At 37.1% G+C, this 25,641-nt stretch overlaps 1 protein-coding gene across 1 annotated transcript in view; it reads right to left on the reverse strand.

Annotated features, from left to right (window-relative positions):
* Window positions 1-25,641, reverse strand: part of ROBO1 (roundabout, axon guidance receptor, homolog 1 (Drosophila)) — a 156,014-nt gene that overhangs the window by 53,638 nt on the left and 76,735 nt on the right. Inside the window, exons 7-13 of the mRNA XM_009883873.1 lie at window positions 12,242-12,250; window positions 9,456-9,580; window positions 7,946-8,117; window positions 5,295-5,500; window positions 3,800-3,881; window positions 3,464-3,632; window positions 3,197-3,363 (exon numbers count right to left, since the gene is read on the reverse strand). Coding sequence (XP_009882175.1) covers window positions 3,197-3,363; window positions 3,464-3,632; window positions 3,800-3,881; window positions 5,295-5,500; window positions 7,946-8,117; window positions 9,456-9,580; window positions 12,242-12,250 — 930 coding nt within the window. The remainder of the gene's footprint in view (window positions 1-3,196; window positions 3,364-3,463; window positions 3,633-3,799; window positions 3,882-5,294; window positions 5,501-7,945; window positions 8,118-9,455; window positions 9,581-12,241; window positions 12,251-25,641) is intronic.

The raw sequence follows: 25,641 nt of genomic DNA on the forward strand, positions 1-25,641 counted from the left end.
ATGTGGCTGCAGCTTCTCTGATGGCAAGTGACTGCTGTTAAGAGGAGGCAGAGCACAGCTGAGTGCTGTCTGGCTCTTCTGACATTTGGTCTATCTTATAGCTAAAAGAATTGTTCATACGCATGAAGGGACGAATTCTTCTCAAAATATGCAATGGTACAATGGAAACACATATTTTCTGTGTGCAGAGCCCTTGAAAAGCATATTTAACTGAAATGGAATGACTGTCAGACATATATAAAATCTTATAGGGCAATCACTAACAGGGTGTCTAAAACATACAGGTACTATAGACAGCAGAGTAACATAGTTTCCATATTGATTTCATAGATCTCTCTTTGATCACTTAATTTTAAACAAATACCATGCTGACTATGGCTAAAAATCACAGACTGGGAAATTCATGAAAAGTACTTACAGCAATTTCTTTCTTTCTCTCTCTTTTTTTTTTTCTTTTTTTTTTTTTTTTTTTTTTTTTTTTTTTTTTTATTCATCTAATTCCAGATACAGAGTAATGCGCTACACAAACTTTGCTCCAGCCTATTACTTTCCTGCCTGACCTACTCTAGTAACAAAGCAAGATCAGGAAATCTTCAGGGGTTCTATTCAGTGAAGACCTTGGAAATTGCCATACCTGTCTGCTTAAAAGAAATGCAAAAGAGAGAGTACATGGAAATTGCATACATATTTATGTACCACTACAACTACTGTAGTAAGTCACTGTACATGTGTAGAGTACCCTGAAAGCTGAAGTTTGGATAGCACAGTTGATGCTGATATAGAAGACACTTATGAAATGCAAGTGCAAGAGCTATAAAGCATGCTTTTGTTGTGGTGGTCATACTCTCAGTTTACCAGCTTTTAGGCTTGTCTAAATAAAAATCCCAACATTGTAGGACTGCATTAGGACAAGGCTTGAGGACAAGTTTCTTTCCAGAAATATAGCTCCCATTTGGGAATACAAAGCCTATGATGCTTCAAACTTTTATCATACAGCTTCCTCAATGTATTTACAAGAAGATGGGTTTTCTTGAAAGTTAAGAAGCAAACTGAGGTTAGCGTGCAGTCAGTGGGTGACAAATCTGGATTCTCAGCAAGGAACACTGATAACAAAAAAACAACAAAACCAAAAAACCCTCTACTGAATCACTGCTGTATCCACATGTAGTATGTTCCGCCAAACAGTCCATTTATCAGAGTATTTCCCTCCCCCAAAAGTGTGAAAGCATTAAAGATAGAAGCTTCTGTTTGGAGAGTTGCCTAAATATCACCCTGTTTAGAATGTAACAGGAAAGTCAGTGGAATAATTAGTTCTGTCTCTGCTAGTCATAAAAAATGAGTCATCAACAATATGAATCAAACTATTAATAGGCTCAGCCAGTTGCACATCTGTGCTATACAACAATACATGTGTTTTCTTGTTTCGGCTCCAAGCTTCTGAGACAGGGACTGTCAGTGAGAACACCTAAGCATGTTGGTAAAGTGTAAAGATGAAGGTAGGTTAGGTTCCGATAGGACAAGACTATACCACTCTCTAGACAAAAGTGAACTGCGAAATTTTTGAACTTACTTAGCTAGACCACAACTTACACAAAACTGAAACAGTATTGGAAGAAGACTGGAACTGCTCTAAATAACTTGACACTTGATTACATTTCTTACTATTGATGAAAATTTTACCTATTGGTTGTTATTTTCACTCAAGCTTTGAGTGGTTCTCAGGTCTTCAGCTCTACTAGATGCCCAGAGGACAGCGAAGCTTTTCCATGCAATTACAAACCATTCAGTTCTGTTGAGCAAACAGAACGCTCTGCCTCGTTCGCTCTTTATCAGAGTGAGGTCAGCGATCAGTTCACTTGGGACATTCAGACCCGATACCTCATCTCATCTCCAGGAATGAAACTACACCGCATGAAAAACAGACTCGTGCAGAACATTGCAGCCTGCCTGCATAAGAACATGTATTGCCCTATTCTCAGGAATACAGAAATCACTAAAAGGTTACTAAATCTCTCCTTGGTAACAGACTTAAGAAACTGTGCAATCCCTATTTTCCATGTGGCCGTGACTCTGCTGTCTATATATATCCATTGAAATTGTCACCCATCAAGAGAAATGCATAATAACAAAGGACAGCAATGTGAAATTGTTCATTCCCCAGGGCAGATGAGAAAGACTTGCTTTCAGAGCAACTTCAGAAAAAATGAGAAGTCACCAAAGGAAGATGCTTTGTTTCCTTTATGGAAATTCCTTTCAAAAACAAACATGTACTTACTTACATAAACAAAGAAACAGAAATACAACACAGGCACTCTTAATAAGTCAATGAGTCAATTTCTCTAATAAGTAGCAAAAGCAGAAAAAGAAAGATGATCTCTATCATTTTTACTTTGAAAAATAATATGTCCAATTTTTCCCTTCTTAGGAATCTAAGTCTTTCTACTGGAAAAATACAGGCTGCAAAACCGCAATGCATTATTCCCTGTACACCATCATAAGTGTCATTTATTTTCTACAGTGGACACAAAGCGATTTTAAATTTTACATAGCCAGTTTCAGTCCATAGCTGGACTTTAGCCATAGCTGGAGTCAGTGGATGACTCCTTCATCCACTACTACTCATCCTTTTCTTCCACTTGGCTATCTGTAAGTATGGTCTCTCTTCTGTACTATTTTACTTCCTATAGTTTTACTATTGAAATACTTTTAATATCTTGCAAAAACCTCTTCTTTACTGGCTCATGATGCTCGATTCCTTCAAATTCTGAACTTCTCTCTTTCCTAATGCAGCAGAAATCAACTTATATTATGTGCTGTTTCTCTCTCTGTCTCAGCCGTAAGCCTCTTGATTCACTGGACATAATGACAACATTTCCATGGAACTTGAGGATTTGTGTGATAACTTAAAAAAATCAGAGATTACTTCTGTTGCTAACAAGAGGCACTCTACAAGATATAACTATCTTTGAATAAGAGATACTAGGGTTCCCTTCGGCAATGCAATATGCTGCCTAAGCAGCTTTTCAGAGTCTATGTTATAGGAAAATACAGTGTTTAAACTTGCATTTCTCTATCTAGTACATATTATAATCAACATAGTCAGTCTAAAGCTACCAGAATTCCTCCATCCGGTATTGCTGAGTCAACTTGTGACAGCCACTGTGAATGCCTAAAAAGTTCACTATCAAAAGCTTACCTTGAGTTTTCACTGGATCAGATATTTGGCTTGGGTCACTTAGTCCATATGCATTAGCTGCCCTCACAAGGAATAGATAAATTGCATTAGGTTTTAGCCCTTTAACTGCAAAACTCTCTGTTTTCACATTTTCAGCTACAGTTTGCCAGCTGCTACCAGATGCATGGCTAAGGATAAAACACACACAACAGCAGGTTAGCATGTGCTTCTTTAACAACATATTATATATAAGCATAAGTACAGCAAGATCACATGAGACTCATATACCTGAAGGCCTCAATAATGTAAGAGGTTGGTGTTGCACCTGAATTCAAATTAGGTTGCCATGACAATGTTACTGTATTTCTGCTGACATCTGTAACCTCAGGTTTTGATGGAGCGCTAGGAATCAAGTTTGGGTCAGTGGGTCTTGGTGGCTGCACCGGGACTCCGAACTCTAACAAAGGAGAGAGAAATGCTGAGTATAGACAGGAAGCAGCTGTAAGCGAAATGCTGTTCACATCTGCACTGGCAATTTATGACAGAGTCAGATAACTTCTTCATTTCAATTTCTGATTTTCCTTTATGCATTTTCTCCACACAGAGAAACCCTAATTGATTTACCTTGGACCTCTATGTATGCACTCCATGTAGCTTCGCCACTTGGGGTTGAAGCAATGCAGGTGTACCGACCAGTGTCGCCCAGCTGAGTGGGAAAGAGAAGAATAAATATTTGAAACAATCAGGCACTCAGTGGGCTAGAAAAGCAATTACAGCTTTCTATGTTCCCCCATGAATATGGATAAACGTTATTAGGCTGCAAAAACTTCGAACCAGAAACTTCTTCCATTAGAAGTTATGATTTCTTGTGCTGCAAAACGAAAATGGATACTTATTTCTGAGCATTCATTAAAGAACTGGAAAAGCTGCACATTCTAATTTAACGTTACCTATTCTACAATGACAAAACTGAAGGCCAATTCTTGTAGCATTTATTCCTTACTCTACAGAGGTCCTAACAAATAAATTGAGAAGGAACTTGGAACAAAACCCCAAGCAACTGTCAGCCTTCTACCTAAATAATGCCCCAGGATTCGTCTGGACTGCACCGGAGAGCATCTCATCCTTAAAACAAAGCTTAAATATTGCACAGGGCCTTGTACATATGGGAGTCCCGTGTTAGTATAAATTTCACTCTACAGCAAACCCAAAAATTTCCATATGCTATTCTCATCCAGTTCTGAATGTTGGATTATTTGTCCATATGTGACTTAATCACATTTCGAAAGAGTTTCTTTTTTTCCCCCAAAAGAAATGCTATCCTCCTAATGTCCCAGCCTCAGCAGACGAGCTGAACGGAAGCACTCAAAAATCAGAGGTTCAAACTCTAAGCCAGTGCAACTTGTAACTGGTAACAGGGCAACTCCAGGAAACATAGTAAAGTGATGTATTCAGCCTAATTTGAAAAAAATTACTACATTTCAAACCATCGAAAAGATAGCACAGAACAGCCAGTATGCTAAAAATAAACAACATTTTAAAACATTTTACAGTGTGTGAGGCACGACCAGCAATACTGACGAGGTACTTGCTATAATTTCCTAAGGAAGTCAGGTATTTGACAGGTGGTTAACCATTTTAAGCTATGTTTACACTGTTGAGTGAATAAGTTTAAAATTTAAAAACTGTTTTGAAAAAGCTGTGTACATGGCTCTATTACTGCAGTATGCTAAACACGGGTTTTCTTTATAAAAATTTGAAATAATTAGTTCATTTTAATCTATTAGTGCTAAAGCCCAAATAATTTAAGGACTCGTCTTACTGAAATACAAGTTTTGATTTCCCTTTCATGTTTCAAGTACCAAATAATTCCCTTAATTAATACCTCTTTAAAGCATTTTTTCTTATGAAATCTGAAATAATGTGCCCTAGGCAGAATAAGCCAAGGTATTAAGCATAAAGAATGAACTATCTGAAAGCATGAAGTATCAAATATTTTAATACATTTATTTAACATTTCATTAATTCTGAATGTAGTATTTACTTATCAAATGTGCCCGGAGGTGAAGAAACAAAGTGAAACAAACAATAAGAAAACCCGCTTGCTAGTTCAAGCTACCTTGGCATATCGGATCTGTAACGCTCCTGTTTCCAACTGCTTGATGCGAGAGTCCTGGGTAGAAACAAGGATCCCATCCTTTTTCCAGAGAATAGTGGGCATTAAAGTGCCTGTGGCCACACAGTTCAGTACTAAAGTACCATCTACAGCTACAGTCTGATTCACAGGACCCTGTCGAATGACAGGGGGAGGTCGGTCTGCAATCACTGCCAGAAGAAACAACAGGAAAGAGATTTCTGCAACTGGAAGCAATTTTCTAATCATCTAAGCAACAGCAGTTGCTTGAGGCTTTGAAACCAACTAAAGGTAATTAAACAAGTAATTAAAGTTGGAAGCATGCATTATTCAGGGCAGGGTACATTATAATGATGCAGAACTACAGAATTTTAAAATAATACACAACACAGTATTTTCAGAGGTAAAGAAGCATTACATACTACATAGTGCTATCTGCTAGGCATTCTCTAATTCCAATGTCTTTATAAAGAAGTGATAACGCAATGAGAAAGGACTTCCCAAATTCTTTGTCAAGGCACAGATTTCACCTTGTTCGTTTCTACCATGTAGCAGGCCTCTACAACAGAATTCATACTTTCAGCACTCAAAGACAGAGAAAAAGGAGGTAGACAAGCAGGGAATAACCTGGCAAACATGTACTTCTTAAAAAAATGTTATTGTGTACCATCAACTCATCTTGGTGCTGTTTCCTAACTGGGAGATGCCTAGCAGTAGGGTAACGTAAACACAAAGCTAATGAATAGCACTATATTAAAAATTTTCAAGAAGTATTTTTCCACTAGTTTCTGACTTTTAGTTCTATGGTGACTTAATCTGTTAATATAACTTCAAAGTCACAAAGAGAATCCCACAGTGTGTTTGCATCAACTGTAATGCATCTTTCACGCAACAAAAATTAAGTTATTGGTTACATAATAATTGTGCACAGAAGGTATAAAGAAGTCTCAGCTTTCGTAGAAAAAAGAATGATTGTCTACATGAGGTTTTTTTCCCATTATCCAACAGATAATCAAAAATAGAGGTAAAAGCTATGTTATTGTGTTTCAGTGACTTCCTCTACCTGTACCATCCAACATGACATGATCTGAAAATAGCCACAACTTTAAATGACATAAATCTGTTCAGTAGTGCTATGGGGGCTCACGTAATTTAAAAACTGGTTTGGTAGCTGAAATATAAAGCTGAAGTTCTGATAATTTGTGAACATCAGATATTTCTAAATTACTTTTCATAACAACAGACAGGGTGTTAGTACTGCTTTTTTTGGTGAAATTCCAACTCCTGTAATTTCATTTGCATGTTCAAATGACACCCCGTGTTTTCAACTGCATAATTTATCCTTTATTTCTTGTCCCAACCTGTTGCAATGAACTGCAATGCGCTGCGAGGCCATTAGCACCTTTCTTTGCAGAGACAGTCAAAATAAGCTCACTTACAATTTGTATTTGACAAGTTTGTAAAGAGCTTTGCAGTTGTCAATGGTAAGAGGCTGACCGATCTGTGCTCTACAGCAGAAATCTAATTCCACTGAAATCCATGCCTAATTTAAGCACCACTGAAGTTGATGGCAACTTCTGTTACCTTCAGAAATACCAGGGCCTTCCTACTATAAGTTGTTCCTTTGTACAAAACAAGTACCGTTAGATCAATGCAGAGCATATAGTCATAGTAAAGGAAATATATTTAAATTAATTTGATTTTTTCCAAGTTCAGATAGCATAGGTCATTGACAGAAAAACTCTTGATTTTCTTAATTTTCTTTTTTAGTTTTATTTCTCACCTTGCCATGGCCTTCTCCCCAGTGAAAAATGAATCAAAGCAGATTAAGAAATGTGGCTTACCACTTCTGAGAAACCAGAAAGGATGCAGTCCTATTCCTCCAAGCAATCTCAATATGGTGGGTGTAAATAAACAATTTCATTCTCCAGGTTCACTGCACGTTTCTAGTTCTGCATTATTTCTATGTTTTCTATAGGGCAAAGGCCTAGTTTACAGAAACTGTTCTTGGACAACAGCTTCCCTCCCCTCAAAGTCTCTCCACAGAGTGCACTTATCTTCTTTTCCTACAATTGCTAAGATTATTATTTTTCTTGTGTATCTTTAGTATTAAAAAGATGAAGTATTTATGATAATTGGAAATTGGCCTCACATCAGCATATATTACTACTTGCAGTCATGCTCCCTGTAGCTTTTTATCTTTTTTTTTTTTTTTCTCAACTGCTCCTAAAAAGGTATGTATAATTATATTCATTTGTATGTTATTTTACTGACTTCCATACAGGTTCAGCTTCTTTCCTTGCTATACTGTGATATTAAAAAAAAAAACAGGGAAAAAAGCTGGTAAATGCAGATGCTAGTGGGGGGACCTAAAAAAAGAGCCAGATAAATTAACAGATCTGACAAAAATCCATAAACTGCACTATACTTACTAAACACAAAATAGAAATACAGCATTACACAATATCCAAAATTTTAAACTCCTGACAGAAATGGCCAAAACAGGATTTTTATGTTCAAAGACATGTGCAATCTGCATTTATACAAAGCTGATTTCAAAGTAGTGTCATAGCATCCCACTGCTTTCTTCAAATAAAAGTAAAAACTTGGAAATTTTAAAATAAAGGGATCATTACCATCAGTAACTTCCAAATAGGCTTTTGTTATGATACTTCCTGCAACATTTAAAGTCTGGCAGATATAGTATCCAACATCAGATCTCTGGACATTGGTGATAGTGAGGTCTCCTGTCTGGGAAACTGAAAATCGGCTGGATGACTGAGGGGGCTGGTATGAGAAAAGCAGATTCTACAAGATGTATAGGAAAGAAAGTGGGGAAAAAAGCGTTAAATACATTCAAACATCAATAATCTTAACTTCAGTACATCTAAACAAATTCATCTTTTTACATTATACATAGAATATTCTGCTCTTCGTATCTTAAGCATGTCTATACCATAATGGGAATAGTTTTCATAGAATATTTTGTGATAAAATAGGTGCAGATGTGTACATGTAACAACATCCTCTACTTCAGTATTAGCAAACCCTACTCATTGACCTCCTCCTCCAGTTACCTCAATCATCACAAGTGTTCACCACTCAGCAGAGTCAAGAGTTATGCACTAGACAACAGTTGGCAAAAATTAAAAATAAAAATACAAGTCATACAAAAATACAAACATAATATACTGGTATACTTACACCATTTGAGATTATCATCTACGTTTGGTTAGCAGTCTAGTTGTAGCTAGGTATTTAGACAGAAATGTTGCAAATGGAGTAATGAAGCCAATCTCTAAGCATTCTCAATTTCTCTGGCCTATTGTTTTGTAACACAAAGAACCCTGTCATATGCTGTTGCACCATTCATTCCTTCATTCACAGGAAAACCAGAATCCCATATTCCTTCTTTCCTTCCAATAAAGAATACTTTGTGTCACATCCCTCCTTCAAAAGATGACTCTGAAAGAAAACTGTGATTCTCTTGCTGTGCTATATTGTGTTTCACTCACTGGCTTTCAAGATCCTTTACAAAGAAACTGAAAATATTTTCCCCTTCCATTCAAATAAGGAAGCTGGGAGAAAAAGTGACCTATTCAGGTATGACCTGTCAGCCAACTGAGTGAGTGGGAAAGTAGATCTCCTTAGCCGCAAACTAGAGCCCTACCCATGCAGTGATGCAGATCAATACAGCAAATCGTTTTGTTTGCCAGACACAATATACACACAAATATAAGGCAAACTAATGGCTGCACCATAAACCCAGAGCCAAACTTTCTGAAAAGGTGGGAATGTTTGGAAGTTCAAACAAACTTCAGCATTAGTTATCTCTTAAAAGTTCTCCCTGTTAGGCGAAAAAGATTTTCATAGTAGTGAAACATGGAATGTTTCTAGTTGTTTCATAGATTTATTTTTACATTCATGGATAAAATGGGAGATTGAGCAAAACAAAGATACCCTTTCTAGTTAGGCTGGCATCTCCTAGCATGCATGTGACTTAGAAGTAGAGAAGAAATATCCAGCATCTCCAAGTTCTAGACTAATTTTCCACATCTTTAAAACAATAATTAAAATATTTTTCTCTCATGTGACATCATCTCTTCAAGAAACTGCCAGGAAGAAGGGACAGAAAGGCTGTTTTACCTGACTTCCCTCTCTCCGCCAGAAGATCGCTGGTTGAGGGTTTCCAATAGCTTCACACTGGAAAGTCACAGTTCTCCCCAGTGCAGCTACCTGATCTCGAGGCTTTACAACAAACTGTGGAGGCTCTGAAAGGAAAATACCGAAAAAATAAATCACACTATTAACAGAACACCGAAGTAAGCCAGTTTACCTACTGACTTTTAATGGTGCAAAACAGAATAGTTAAGTTTCTTTAATAAGGAGAGGCAGCACAAAGACACATTAGTCTCTTAACAGCCACAGCTTCAGCATCACTCAGATCATCTTTACTGTTGCTGGACCTCCCAATTGTAACTGTGGATCATGTGCTTTTATCGCTGACCACTTATACAAAGAAGTAAGTCACACTGACTTAATGAGACAACTTGCAGAGCAACGGTCACCAATATGAACAAATTTGTTACAATTTGGTTTTTAAAGGAGGAGTACAGCTCCAAGTCAGAATGGAAAAACCTTTAAAGGACTACTGGCCCACAGGCCACACTTTGTCAAGGGCTGTAATAAACACTGTTAACTATGAATTCAGGCTTACATGCACAAAAGTCATCATCTTTTATTTAGGAAAGCTGAGGAGAGAAAAAGCCCTTAATTGCTTATGTAAGAGACTTTTGATGTAGTTGGGGTCTCACAAAAATTTGAAGTCAAAAGCTCCAGAAATACTATTGAACAAATTATAACCATTTAAAATCTTCAGTCCAATTATTGAAGAGGAATGAATTTAAAGGAACAGCAGAGCTAAATGTCTTCCTCATTTACATAGGCAAGGGCATGTTCAAACAAAATATATATGCAAATGAAGGCAAATTTGAAACATCTGCTCAGCCTAACATTATAAATACTGCCAGCATTGTCCAAACTGTTTGATTTATACAGACTTCAACAGCCCCTTCATCCAGTAGTAAATAGAATGTCAAAAAATCATGTCAGTCACATTAAAAAAAATCAGCATAGATGACAGCATTAGGCATCTTGACGGGGCAAGCACAGAATAAAAAACTAGCTTGTTTTATAGGCTGTTAACTCTCACTTCTTGAAAAATGTGCATTAAATGAAAGTCCATTTACTTATTCATTTCCAATTCCTTCTGATCATCTGTCCAAAACTAATTATATTCTCCCTCTTCTTTGGGTTGAGAATAAAGGGGATGTTTTGAATCTGACTTTAATAACTCAAATGTTTTTGGTGTGTTGTTTTTTTTTTTCCCCTTTCAAACATTTCCGTATTTACAAGATTTTGCTTTAAAAAGAGTGTGAATCATGTAATTTAAAGATATCACTCAATGTGTCTTATAAACATCAAGTAATTGTGGATTTACCCAGAATGAATTCAGGAACATTCAAAGTCCTTTCTAAAAAAATTGCTTCCAGTGTTCCTGTGGGCCAATATTTTCAGTTATCTGTTCCTCATGCCTTGTGTCTCTGCTCCCTATCAGTTCATATTAGAATATACTCTTCCTATGATGCTTCTGCTTTGGGAGGAATTTTTAAAGCCCAACATATTATTATTTACGTTTGGATGCAAATGCCACCTTTCCTAGAATTCCTTTAGATAAGAAACTACCCAAAGTGAAGGTGAGATTGACCTACAGTAATTAGCAGACTTCAAAACATTTAGCTTTGAAATGTTCAATCAATACCTTGGAAAAAGACGTGGGAAGACTTTGACATGACAGCATGTTTAATTTAGAACAGAAGGTGAAACTGTTGGGGGTTTGTCACAGGGTTGTAAGGTATGATGGGGAAAATGGAGATGAGGGTAAAGCACCTTTGTCATGCTGTTGGATTGTAAATAACAAGAATAAATTTAGCATATAGTTAAATTTAGGGCTTGGCTGGTTCTGTACTAGTCTGTGACACAGTGCCACACAAAATGGAACGGAGGGTTTCTAAATCCTGTGCTAGTGCATAGGATTCCTAGGGTTTCAGTTTTTGTTGAACTTGAGAATGGGTACAGCTATGAAGAGATGAAAATGGTCTGGACGACTGGAGAAATAGCTGAATGCTTGTGATTCTCGTACCTGAAGATGACCATTCAGGGACTACTGAACACAAAAAATGAGGGAAATTCAGTCTTTCAGGTAACTGTGGTAGAATTTATAAACTGTAAATAGGTATATGTTTCTCTAGATATTATTCTAAATATATATGCGTATTTTGCATATATGTATTATTCTAAATCTATTGTCATTAAGGTAAATAATAAAAATCCTATTAGCTTCAACGTCAGAAGAATTAAAACACAGTTAAATGAAACTTTGTTATTATATTCCATTCAATATTCACTGTACTGGAAGCATTTTCACTTTTCTTTTTTTTGAACTTCAGGTTGTTTTCACCCCTTGGGTCACATATGTGTGGTATGGGATATCTATACTGTAAAAGACACTGAAATAATAATCCACTTAAGGAAATAACTTCTATCTTTGAGACCTTTAAAACAAAAATGTTTTTTTATAGAACACTGAAGTTCAACTAATTCAGTCACTGAAGAAAGAAGACATTAGGATTTGACTCCATACATCATGTAAAAACAGACAGAAAGTTAGCAACCCATTACCTTTCTCTTTGCCATTAAGTTACCCATACTTCATGCAGAATTTATTCTGTGCGATGTGTCTTGTCAATAACAAGTAAAGGATGGGAGCTGACTGGTTGAAGGAGATGGAAGGGGATGGATGGGGAGGGGAGGAGAAGTTCCCGTCACAGTGATACGATGACTAGAAGATGGCCAATAAAATTTCAACTTACCAGACACAACTAAAAACAAAAACAAAACAAAAAGAAAACATGGAATAAATAAAATTGAATAGACATGAAACAAAGCAAAGAATAAAGCAAAATTAAAAAAAAAATAATAAAAAGGACCCTTGGTAAGGACCCTAGAAAGCACATATATATTCTGATATATGAAAAATAGGTTTAGAATGTTGAACCACATATTTTTTATTTGAATTTTAAGCACAAGTCTCTATCAAATGGTGAAAGTAGGCTGTAGAGGAAAATGGATAACAGACTGCAATAATGATCAGACAACCTGGGTTCTACTCCTAGCCTTTCCAATGAACTGTTGTCTAACCTTGAGTAAAATGTTTTTTCATATCATCATTATTTCTCTGCATCAAGAGCTTTCCGTGGCAAAATTAACTTGAAATCTCCAGTAAATATCAATCTGTAACACTGCTGAAACGGAACAGTGACATTTACACCCCTTCTAAAGCATCCAAACATCTACAGGTGAAAAATATTTTTCTGAGGCTAATCCCTATTACAAAGGGAAGTTTATTAAAAAATTAATAATATGCTGAGGCATTTAGCCCACACACCAATCTCTTTAGTATAAGATCGCTGTATCAAGGTCATAATGCTCACAATTAAACTGCAAATGCAAACTAAACCACAATTAAAATTAATTTCAAAAGATTCTTAACCCTTTTCTCCCCCACCTCAATTTCACTCAAATATTCAAAACCAGAGATTCATGTCAATATATTAAGTTTTTCAACAGAAATTCTCAGTGATAAATTATCTAATATTAGATTATCTTTCAGCCATAGTTGAAAATTTGCATAAACTTTGAAATGGCACAGATCCTGGCAGGCTTACTTTGCTTTAAAAAGACAGACATGTTAGAAACCATTCCAACCACATATCACCAATTGAAAGAAGAGACTGAAAACAAAAATGTAAAAATCATGCATTTTGAAAATACACACTGATACTGACAAAAAAGTAATCAAAAAAGGGTACTTGGTGTAAGATAATTACAGTAAAAGTCCAGAACCACATTTTTTTTTAATGCATGTTACAAATACCAAGCCCTTCAACACTTCGGTCTTATCGCTTTATATTGAGAGTAAAACAACTATTGTTCAGCACAGTACACTTTCATATCAAGTAGGTAAGCACCTGCAGTACACCATCCTCTGATAAAACACACGGAGGAAACTAATCATATCCAGTCTGCCAACATTCATTAGGCATGAGGAATACTGGCTTACTGTTCAAATAAATACAGAGGACTCCAGGTGTACTAAGAAAATGAAGCAGAAAGAGCATCAGATATAATATTGGAATTTGGATCATGTTAAAGCCAAGAAGATGCAACTGAATGCACCAAAACCAGATCAGATACAGAATTTGGGTTTTAATTAGATACTTTTTTTTTTTTTTAGGATATAATCCCAAACAGAGGAAGCTGAAATTATCATTATTCAAAGATTTGTTTCAATTTTAAGTAAGTATTCTGGATGCACATTAGCCTTCTTCAAGTTTGTGGGTTCAGTATTTCTCAAAGAGAAAATCAGCACGCATTATTCTGCTCGTATTATCTGCAAGCCTATGATTTGCAGAGAGGAGTGGCCAAGAAATGATACACAAGAATTCCTGAGAGAAATATGCTCGTCCCCAAGACTCAGCTCCTAGCTACTCTTTATCATGTGTATTTTACCCAGTAACCACTCCTTTTTCACTGAAAAGCTCTCTACTAAACTTGCAATTACAGTCTGACCTGCTCTGGAATTAGAAATGCTTCTCCATAAAACACAACTCTCATTCTACATGAAAAAGCCCGATAAGCGACTTAATGGGATGCAATTCTTGCACACAGGAAATAACTTTAAATTACCAATTTTCCATTACTTGAGTAGTGCCAAAAAGAGAAAAGCTCAGCCTTCTTGGTAGCAATGCAAAGCTGCCTAAGCCCTCTACTGAAAGCTCACTTGAAAATTCATAACAGATAGAAATCTGTCTTGGTTGCTCAATTACATTTCTACAAATTAAATTAACTTGTAAGTGCTGAATTTCCACTTTTCTTTTTACCAGATGCTTTTGTTATTCTAGGTCAAAAATAACCCTGTCAAGAAAATGCCTTTTTTTTTGCCCACCTGTAAAAACAGAGGGGATACTGATACATGAAAATAAACCCCTGTAGAAACAGGGCATCACATTGGTTGCAAATCTGTGGCAAGGGCAAAGGGTGAAATTTCATAGAAAAATTTAAACAGTTCTGTCAGAGGGACATCACGTGGTTTAAAGAAACAACAATAATAGCAACAACTACAACAAAGACCACTTTCTTAGTTTGATTTACATCCTATTGATATCTAAAGTTACTAAAACTGAGAAGTAAATATTTTTTTCTCTATTATGGCACATTTTATTTGACAGCACTTTCCATTATAAAGTAAATTAATTTTCCCTGTGTTAATCATGGCTTTTCACATGGCAATTAGGGGGAATAACCTGTTTGTAAAGACAGGAAGTTAGCATGCAAAACCACAAATACCAAAGGAATAATATTTTTGCCTTCCAAATAATTTCCTTGACGTGTGAGGTTTTTCAGGGAAGACATGTCCAGTCACTGAACAAAAAACAAAAGAAAAGTGGTTTCCAGACTAGTGACATGATCCTTTAATGCCTTATTCTTGCCAGCAATCCTATCAACCTCACTGGGACTATTGGTATCATTAAATCCACTCGCAGGAGTAGGAATTTGCAGTTTTAGGACTTAAACTACACGCTAGTATAGTTGCCAGATGTTAATGGAGCAACTATTGTATTTGACAGATGTAGTATTGTAGTCACAGGATAATTGGGTCGGAAGCAACCTCGGAGGTCTCTAGTCCAACCTCCTGCTCAAGCAGGGTCAGCTATGGGGTTAGACCAGGTTGCACAGGAGTTGATCCAGTTGGGTCTTGAAAACTTCCGAGGACTGAGGATGCACAGCCTTTCAGGGCAACCTACTCCATTGCTTGACTGCCCACCCAATGAAGAAATTTCTCCTCATATCTAGCCTTGATCTCCCTTGTTTTAATTTAAATCCATTGTCTCTTGTGCACCACTCTGACGAGCCTAGCTCCGTCTTACTGACAACCTCCTTGTAGGTACTGGGGGTTGCTGTAATGTACCCCCCAAAACCACCTCTGCTCCAAGCTGTGCCAGCACCATTCTCTCAGCCATTCCTCTCATGTACATATGAGATCTCAACATACTGTGTGTGATGCCTACATCTCTAAATAACATATTTGGTAATTCTTCTCACAAAGGTGAATGCAAATGTTGATCTAGTGTTTCTCTATAACTCATTGGTTTCCACATATTTTGAATTAAGTGTTATAGGGTTGTGTCTATTTCTTAGTCTGATATCGGACAAGCTATAAACTTCAAGTACCCCCTTTTTAAAAGCTGTGGTAATATTTATCTATATCAAAGAGAGTAAAATTATATAATTTTTCATTCATTTATACTAACAAGGCGCTTTTGAGATCCTGAGATACAAGGTGGTACTTAATTACTAAACAGTATTTTGTTCTGCATATTAAATACTCAATTATTTTTCTGACTATTACCATTTATGAATACCTTCCAGGTGCTCAGAAGACATCTTGTTATTCAGCTGACACAAGCTGAATACTTTAGATTTAAACTATATGTGTTTCATTTTTGATTAAAAATAAAAATCTTCAGGTCATCAAGGACCGCTTGACACCCATAGAGGCTATTACAAAGGAAGGAAGTATAATTCTACACCAGAGAAATGAAACAAACCCAATCTTCAGGCCAATAATGACATGCAACAATCAAGCTCATATACAATCTTTAGCTTCTCTATAAATCCTTGGCCATATGACTAATCTAGGAAACGTCAGTCACAATGAAGTTTAATTGCTTTCAATTAATTTTGTGATCCATTAATCCCAGTTCAAGAGCAAAATATCAGAGGTTGAATGTGCCTGTAGAAACAAACTGGTAGGAGATGGGATGCGAGTATGAGCATATGTGCTGGAAGAGACAGGGGAGCTCAGGAGCAGGCATTTCTGATGTGGTTGGCCAGGTAGAGACTAGACAGTGAGAGAGGAGAAACTCCAGAGCTAGCAACGCAGATAGTATAGAGACAGCTACACTATCTGTCATGGAGCATTGCAGTTCAACAGAATGGCTGAAATTCAGCTGTTTATAATCTCGATATGAACTGAGTGGGTGAGAAACCCACTGTTTATAACCTCTGTCCAACATAAGTGGGTAGAGAAAACTAGAGTTACATGCAGAGGAAACGTCACAGTCAGTACGCTCAGGAAACTTTTCAAACTCTGACTGCTCGCTCCTTAAAATACATAAAGAAATTCTGAACAATTTTAATTTCCAATTCCTCCCCTAATTTCAAACAAAAACTCCGCTAAAAAGCTGCCAACCTCTTCTGTTCATAAATATTTTTCATTGTTAAGCCTGCTAAACTCTGAAATCTAATTGGCTACTTTTTACCTTTAAGTATCTGAACAAGGACCATTGAATGCCTTTCTGCAACATGACTACCAGACATTTATGCTGGTGTTTTGCAAAAACTATTATTAAGGGAGATAGTTAAGACAATGTGCCATGTTTCATTTCCTATCTAGTGATTTGTAGGCTATTTGTTCTTATCAAAGCAATCTGAAACACCCAATATCCTTGATATGCACATCCCTCTGCAGTCATTTGTGGAAAGTATCACTTTCTACTGAGAAAGAAACAAAGGCCAAAATCTCTTGTTCTGAAAAAATATAAGTGTTGCCTTTCAGATATCTCCTGCCTTCAACCTGTGAAAATACGGGAAAATAACACCAGGTACATTTCAATAGAATTGGGGTATATCGCTTTTCATCCTCATTGGTGTCTCTATTTTCAGCTGTCAATTCTTGAGGTCTAGATACATATATAAATAATTCATATTTTCCCAGATTTTCTGCTAAAATTCACATTCATGCAAGACCAGACTGGGACACCCTTACTCACCATGAATGCTTTCACAGTATGTAGTTCCAGAGCACGAAGTGTGATAAAGTGCAGTACAAACTTCTGAAGAAAGTTCTAACAGTCTGGCGCCAAGAATGCCACAGCCATATAGTTGAGGCAAAATGTTTACATGAGATTTTTGATGTTTCAAATCAAAAGTGATGACTTGTAATTCCAAAGCCCCAGCAAGGGTGTGATCGTGGTTTATTACTTTTATGATGACTGGAAAAATTCTGGTTTGAATTGCTGCTGATGCGTCAGATAAGCACTTCTAAAGTTTAAAGAAACAAGTGACTACGGTAACTTCAAAGTTATCAAAGGCAAGAAGATAGAAATCTAACTGATTGGAAAAGAAACAGATTAATTCTTTCTATAATGGTACTGTAAGTAAGAGAATGAAATTAAGAAACCAAGCAGTTGACTGAGTATTAGGAAAAAGAAGTCTGATAGCAAGATCACCTTCAGAAGTAGTGGAAACCTAGAAACTCGTAACAACATTTCAGGTTCACGCACAGAACAGTTAAAAAGGGGAAATTCTCAATATCAATTAGCTGCTGTGTTCCTCAATGTACTTCCCAAGGAGTTTTTATTTTTTTATTTGCATAATTTTTTTTTTTGTTTACAATTGACCCACATTCCCTTTTCTGTCTGAATAGCACAGATGTGCTAGGCAGTAACTTAGAAACAGGTTGGCTAGAGTCTGTGCCCTACACAAAAGTGTCACCCTTCAGCTACCGGTAGGCTGCCAGCTGCACTTCTCACTCTGCACTTACCCATCTACGCTCCGAGCCAGCAGCCACGAGACAGCTGAGGTCTGGAAACCTGGTAGCCACGTCACCATGACACTTACTCTGACCATACAGGGCAGAATACATTCTCTCATTTGCAGCACAGGGCACATGCCTGGCATGCTGGGTTTAGCTTACACCTCTTGACTTGGTACCCAGAGAAAAAGGACAGGTGCATCTGTGTACTCAGGAGAGCTAACGTCCTCTGAGAGAAAGGGGTCTGATGACAAAAAAAGGCAAGTATCGCTTCTTGATGCTGACAGTACAAACAAAGCCTTGAAAATATAAGTGCATTTAGAGCTCATACACATACCAGAGAGAGACACGGGCGAGGATATGGCTTTAGAACATGTACCTAAACACATACATCACAACACACGTGGTGTGGCAGTTCAACATCATCAACTCCAGAACCAATTTTAGAGATCAATTTAGAGTGCCATGGATTCAAAATCAACAATTCTCCCTCCTGCAGCAAGCAGGAAGGTATCTGTTCTCAGCTCTGTGGTGGCAGCAACAAGCAATTTATTTCAATGGTTTGTTGATTTCATTACCGGCATTAAAATGTCACTAAGCTTCTCTACTCTCTTCGGTGGCTTAAACTCCACCCTCTGCTGATAAACAGCACAAGATCTGGGCATTAACCAAACCTCCTGCTTGGGTGCCATTCTGCTTTCAAGAGCTATTAAATGCCATTGACTCCTTATCGATTTCTGCCATTTTGAGATTTAATTTAGGCTGAGAGGTGTTTCCCTCCTCAACTCTAATTGATGGGGCTGGGCAGTAAAATCTGGCTCTATCTCAGCTGTGTCTCAGTCGTGGAATTACATTATTTTAATGTCTGCTTCACAGCAAGGTACTGAATCTTCCCTTTAAAATATTTAAAAAGTCAAGATGAAAATGGCTACACAAGTGTGTGTGTGTTTGCATATGGGGGGGGGGAACCTACTGCAAAAATTTGTGGGAAGAGAACAGAGTGTAAAATGTACTCACATGAGATTTTTTGATTTGCAACTGATTTTGCTGATACTAGCTACAAAATAATAAAGTTCATAACCTTTCCTTCTGCAGGAGTCAATGAAGATTTCTATGATAAAAATCAAAAATGTGGAAATAGACTTTGCAGTGCGGTTTTAAAAAGTAGCACTTCTCAGGTTAATACATGTAGTACGCAGTTTAAAATGTTTATAAATCCTGTAGTCATTGCCTTGAGGTGACAAGAGAAATCTGAAATATGGGGGTTAGAAGACAGAGAGAGGGATTTCAGGTCTTCCAGAAGTTCCTCTCCTAGTCTCCCTTCCCCCTTCCTTACTCTGGGTCCTTCTAAACCACCCTATAAACCAAATACAATTTAGAGAGCACACTTAGGACAAGTCTAATTCCATCTATTTAAAAACTAGAGTAATGCAGTAAACTGTGGAGTCTTGTTTCCCAGGCTTCTTTTTTTTCAGAGGAGAGTTCTCTTCCCCAGTATTTAAAAAGAACTGAGGTAATTTTGGGTACTGCTACAATCTAAGTAGTCATGGCTACAAATATTTATACTAAAGCCTTTTAAAAGAGTGAAAAAAGATAGATGGATTTTAAATAAGCTGTGCAGAAGTACAAAAAGATTATGATAGCTGGATGCTATTTGAAGAATTCTTGGGACCTTCCTACTGCATTTTTTGACTTACAGTAAAAGATAGCAGACCTGAAAAGGAAATGGAGTGGGATTTTTTTCCCAGCTGTTTATGATAGCAGTTTTCCTCTTGGAAATAAGTACTTGAAATCCATAGCAACCTTCGTATAATAAGTTAAAGCTCTTTGTGAAAAGTGGCCAAAGCCCCATGATCAATGGATACCAAACACGCACTAAAAATGAAGGACAGAAAATCTCTACAGTGCAGTAACTTTTGATCATTAAAAAATGTTATTTTGGGCATGCAATACGCAGTAAGCACTACTATGAACTGAAACACATACTATTTAAAAAGAAATCTGGACTTTTTATGGGGACACCACACCCCCCACATAGAGACAACTCAAGTCTACATATGGGACACTAATACCTGAACTTACTTTTAATAATCTTAACAGGAAGGTAGCCATGACATATTAACGAATTTTAAGTATAGTTAGCAAAAAAGAAAAGATATAAGAATTCTATACAAGATGTAATTATCCATCAGCTACCGGGAATTTTTACTGTGATGTAAAGTAGAAAAGGGAACAAGTTGCTTAAGGAAATAAACATCATGTGCAAAAACAAAATAAAATAAAAAATTCAGAGACACTCAACGTGATGTCGAGACAGTGAAACAGTGGTTCACCTCTTCCACAAGATGATAACGCTATCAAAAATTGCTGGTAGTCTGGCAACAAAAGCGTTGCTGCAGTTATGATGGCCTACGGATGTTAACAAACATGTTTTGAGGTTTAGTCTTTAGTTAGGTTAGTTATACCATTCGAGGAAAAAAACCTGACAAGATCTGAGCATCCAAGAACTCTGAAGGAAGAGGTACAGAAAAGGCCTTCAGATCTTGCTGGTGGAAGACTGGACCACAGCAGTACTCTCAGGTGACTTCTTCCTCTGTACTGAGACCAGAGTGCCTACGTGTTACCTTAACTATGTCAAAAGAGAGAGCGGCTGTTTAATTGGAGGAGATGCAAGTCCTAAGTGGGCTCTCATCATACCACTGAAAGATGCAAGGAGAACAGAATCCCCTTCAGTGCTGTGTCTAGAGAGCATAGGACATTTTGAGAACAAGACAAGCAACCCGATGTCCATTCAGACAGCTTTTTTTGTTTCTCAAATCCTCTCACCCTACACCACACTTAAATAGAAAAAAAAAAAAAAAATCATCCCAAACTTTGGGAATTAACATGTGGTCATAGGGACAAGAGGAGCATGCAGGTACATCCTGCAGAAAATACTGTGAGAATACTTGACATTTAGTTTAATCTGAAGAAGCTGTATTTTTCTTGCACTGGAAGATTCTGATACTGAGCCTACTAGGTTCACGTATCTAGTTCACGTATAAAGACTGCAAGATACTTTATTACCAGTTCTTGAGTGTTTTTCAGCACCTAACAATAAAACATTTTAGTGTTCAAACAAATCATAATTCAGAGTAACAAATGGTACTCAAAATGGCTTATCAAAATAATGTTTGAATGCACTGTTATTTTAAGTCAGCATTTTTTTTTTGTCAAGAACCAATTCAGAGATGGCTGATTTTAATGATGCATGTAAACTAACAAAAATAAGAGAGTGCACTATAATCACTGTATAGTCCTTATGAAAATTACTTACAGGCTAAAAACAAGGCAAAAATGAAGTGTGTATTACCTTTTTATAGATGTTTAGCATAATTTAGTAAAGCCTACGTTTATTTCAGAACGAACATATAGCAGAAGTACTGTTTAATGAACAGCCAATGAAAACTAGCATTCCTTGCACTCTATTTAATTTTATACATAAACCCCCAAATCTGCAAACTCAACAACTTGTAGTAAAATTCTATTTTGTCAATTCCAAAGACAGAATTATTGAAATACTATTGTTAGAACAGCAGTCAGAAAATAAATTCTGCAACAGTGAAGTCTTATACAAAACCAATTGATTTTTCCCTAGCCATGGGATTTAAGAAATTGCAGGCATAGAAAACAGTCCTCAGATTTTCTTTGCTACTTTTTTAATTGAGTGCTGAAGCATGCTACACAATTCTATTTTCTTCAATTCTCTGCAGTGAGGGATTAAAATGGTAGAATTTTTAAGAACTTTACAGTAAATAAAATCCCTTCAGCAGGAGAAAGCCTTTAGCTTCAACTTATTTTTGTAGTAACATTTCTCCAAATTATTTGGACTCCTGTTCAACCTGCTCAGAAATATCTGTCTCAAGTCCTTGTTTCAAATTACTACATTGCAGGAAGGAATCTCAAAAGTTTTTAAGTGCTATTTCCTTGTAAGCAATTGCTATCACTGTTGTGAGACTCTATATAAAAAAATAAAACTCGATTAAAAAACTTCAAAACTAAAGAAGGAGTTATTCATTAAAATATGTTTAATGGATTTGAAGCAACTATAAACCACTTTTTTTTTTTTTGTAATTCTGCTGAAATATTTACTGATTCCTTCTTTTACCTGTATTTTAGCAATGCTTCAGGAATCTTAATGTTCATCACTTGCATCAGTAGAACAAGCACCTTCAGGGCACTAATCTCTTCTTCAGATAGTCTCCTTGGTTCCTTCTGATTAACTTTTAAGATTTATATTCTTTCACCAGAAATAGATGGCAGATGAACTCCTCAGATCCTTGATAGAAATCTGAAGTGCTGTCATAGTTTACAGCAGTCATTAAGGGGGAATGGGCTGTATCTTTAAGCTATACAAATCACAAGAGATGGTGTCCCTCATTCATCCTGCCAAAAGTTCATTAATTAAAAAAATCCTGAAGTTCATAGGACAATCATTACTCTTCCTTCCTCTTTCATGGGGACTGAAGATAGAATATGGCCTAAAACTAGTTCCTTCAAAAGGAGAGATACTGACTTAAGGAGACACCAGGTAGACGAATTCAGATTTAAATTAAAATCCTAGTTTTAAAATTCAAGTAGTTAAATTCACCCATGATACTGTGAGGGTTCACTGTGACACATAATAACTACCATGTACCTCAACGGCATTTTTGTAATCCCATAAAAATCTGAATTTTGTCTTTGTTATTTTAATGTAGGTAGCTCAGATGCCTATAAAGCAGTTTCGTTTACAGCCAATTTATAATGTGTACCAGCAGCCTGACACAGTGGAAACACTTATGTGGCATCTCACAGATAAAAGAGCAAATCCTATTCCTTTTCATTCTGGGTGGTATTCTCAGCCCTACCCAGAAGCCTTATCAAATAGATGTCTTTTACCATGTGCCTTGAAGCTACTTTGCAGAAAAAGGGGGTGAAAGGAGGTGGAAATTCCAGACCTGAAGCATGTGCCACCTTTTCAGATTAGAATTCCTTGTCAGTTGACTAGTACAGCAAAATCACAGCCAGACGTCACTTATCAAAAGTTCTGCTCACTATCAATCTTGCAGACAAGCTGTTAACCCTAAAATTAATGATATCATAAGCTAAAAAACCTTGATATCAAAGATCACCGCTGTAAAATATGAATTAGCCAGAGCAATTTCCATAGGAATTCTTCTTTTTTCCTGCCAAACTGATAACACTGAATATGTTTAGTGCCTCTGAATGGCAAGACTTACATTTTACGGTTCAGTCACTGCTGCTGCATGTTTAGGTGCATATTAGGCAGGGCGGTGTAACAAGTATTGCATGCTCCTCCAGAGCCACTGCTTGAAGAAGAAGAGATAAGAAGAACTCCAAGTTCGAGGATTGCTGCTCACTACCAAACTGCTCGTGACCAACCAACAGTCACCAACAACCACAATGTTGGTATTATTGTTGTGAAGTCCTCAAATTAACTGAGCTACTTGACCTGTTTCTCTTCTAGCTCCTGCTGAGTAGCAACTAGGGGCAACAGTAGGGGAAATTATGTAAAACCTTTGGGTTTTAGATTTACTTAAAAGCATTTTTATGATTAAATGTGAAATTTGCAGATTCCTGAAGAAGCCCTATTTCTACTTGCATTAATACTAAAACTAATTCTCTTTTAGAACTGAAGCTCTGAGGCATACATTTTTGTTACATTTGTGTATCTTAGGAACATGGGCTTCAATTATATGTACAATAAAGAAATATATAATATTATAATTTCTACAGTCCTGCTTCAAGGCATAAAGCTAAGCAAATCACATAATAATCATCTCCATGAAAACATGAAAAGCATCTTGCATATATATATATTAAATACATACACAAAAAAATATATCCAGCAAAAGAGAAATCTACCAGTTCCAGAGATGCACTTTTGGCCATCGTTTCTCTTTTCTGAAGACATAATCTGCTTGGCAAAATATAATGTATTGGTAAAATATAAAGTATTGTACTCCGGGCTGCTTCCTGGCAGTTTGTACTGAGTAAGGTATTTATTTAATAATTAGTCATCTCCTGAATGAAATGCTTCCACATGTATTTAGCAATGTCTCTGGAAGCCTTACATATGCACTACACGTTGCTGCAAAATGAAAACAGTGGACTGAGACACTCTAACTTTAGGAAAATGCTAACAATAGCAGGATTACGTTTTCTTAACTATTTAATTTTCCAAGCAGAAAATAAGATAACTTGACAAACAGTTTCACGGATGGAAATGCTTTTAAGCTGCAATAGTAAAAGGCTGATTAAGTGAAGTGTTCAAATTTTTATGTCAATACAGAGCTCCAAATTTGGTTTAAGAATATGACTGAAATTGTAATAAAAATACAGCACCTGTACTTCATGTAGGAAACACTTATAATCTCCAAAGTTAAGAGTCTCTATAGTGAAGGAAAACAGTGATGCCAGTAATCAGAATCTGTGATGCTCGTGCCATGAGCAGGAAGAATGTTAAAATGGACTTGATAGTCCGTCCCCTCTTTTGTGTTTTCTACAGTTAGCATCCTATTACATATCGTTGAACTATCTGAGTTGACACTTCCTAGTCCATGGACACAGGTCGGGCTCATTTGTCTTGCTCAAAGGCAGTGCTGTGCAGTTTTCCTGAGAGTGGGAGCGCCGCAGGGCAGGCCCTGTGCACTCCAACACCTGCTAGATCAAGTAGGGTCAGAGCTGACCTGGAGGTAATAATACCGCCAGATCCAGGCAGCTCTCTGCTGAGACACCAGATCAGCTATTCACCGCGTTTCACCAACACATCCCTGACACCGAGGTATCTCAATTAGCGCTGCTGCCGCACGCTCCCCCTTTTAATATCCTAGATAACCCTGTGGAGTGTAGAACGTACACAGGTCAATCACAGTGCTTGAGGCCTGAAAAATGATGAGTATAGAAGAGGATACGTCCTCTTCTTTGCAGTGCTACTAACCCTAAGGCCCGAGCAGTGTCCCCAAAGAGCCCTGCCTACAGCCCTCTCTGCTGCGTGCCATGTTCCATTCAGCACAGCAGGCCCGCTCTACAGACACTTCACACGACTGCCCCTTTCCAAACACGGACACGCACCTTCTGGGGTTACATTAACAACTCTCATATTCTTTCTTTGGCATATAGTCTGGCACGGCCTATTGCTGAGATACTGAGGCTCAAACAAACCAAAACACAGCCCCCCCTGCTCCCCGCCCCCCAAAAAAGCAACAAAACCCAAACAAACCCAAACCCAAGCATAAAGCCCTCTTTGTCCTTTGCTGGATTTAACAAGTCCGCACAGTGGTAGCTGTAACTTCTGAGGCCATGATTTGCAACACAGCCCTCTGTTTACAAATATGTAACTGGAATAACTCTATTTGGCATGGCAGAACACACATTTGTTAAACCCTACAGTCAATAGGTCACATGACAATTACCCAAAGTGCAGAAAAAAAATGTCATTTACATTCATTAAATAACCTGGAATAAACTACTACTCATATGAAAAAAATAATTCTCCTCAAAAAGCTGTGTGTCCCCAAACAGTCAGATCCACGTCATCTTAGCACTGAAACAAGAAAATCAAATCTACCT

This window comes from Charadrius vociferus, unplaced genomic scaffold (genome assembly GCF_000708025.1).
Source record: "Charadrius vociferus isolate BGI_N301 unplaced genomic scaffold, ASM70802v2 scaffold414, whole genome shotgun sequence".
Classification (NCBI taxonomy): Eukaryota; Metazoa; Chordata; class Aves; order Charadriiformes; family Charadriidae; genus Charadrius; species Charadrius vociferus.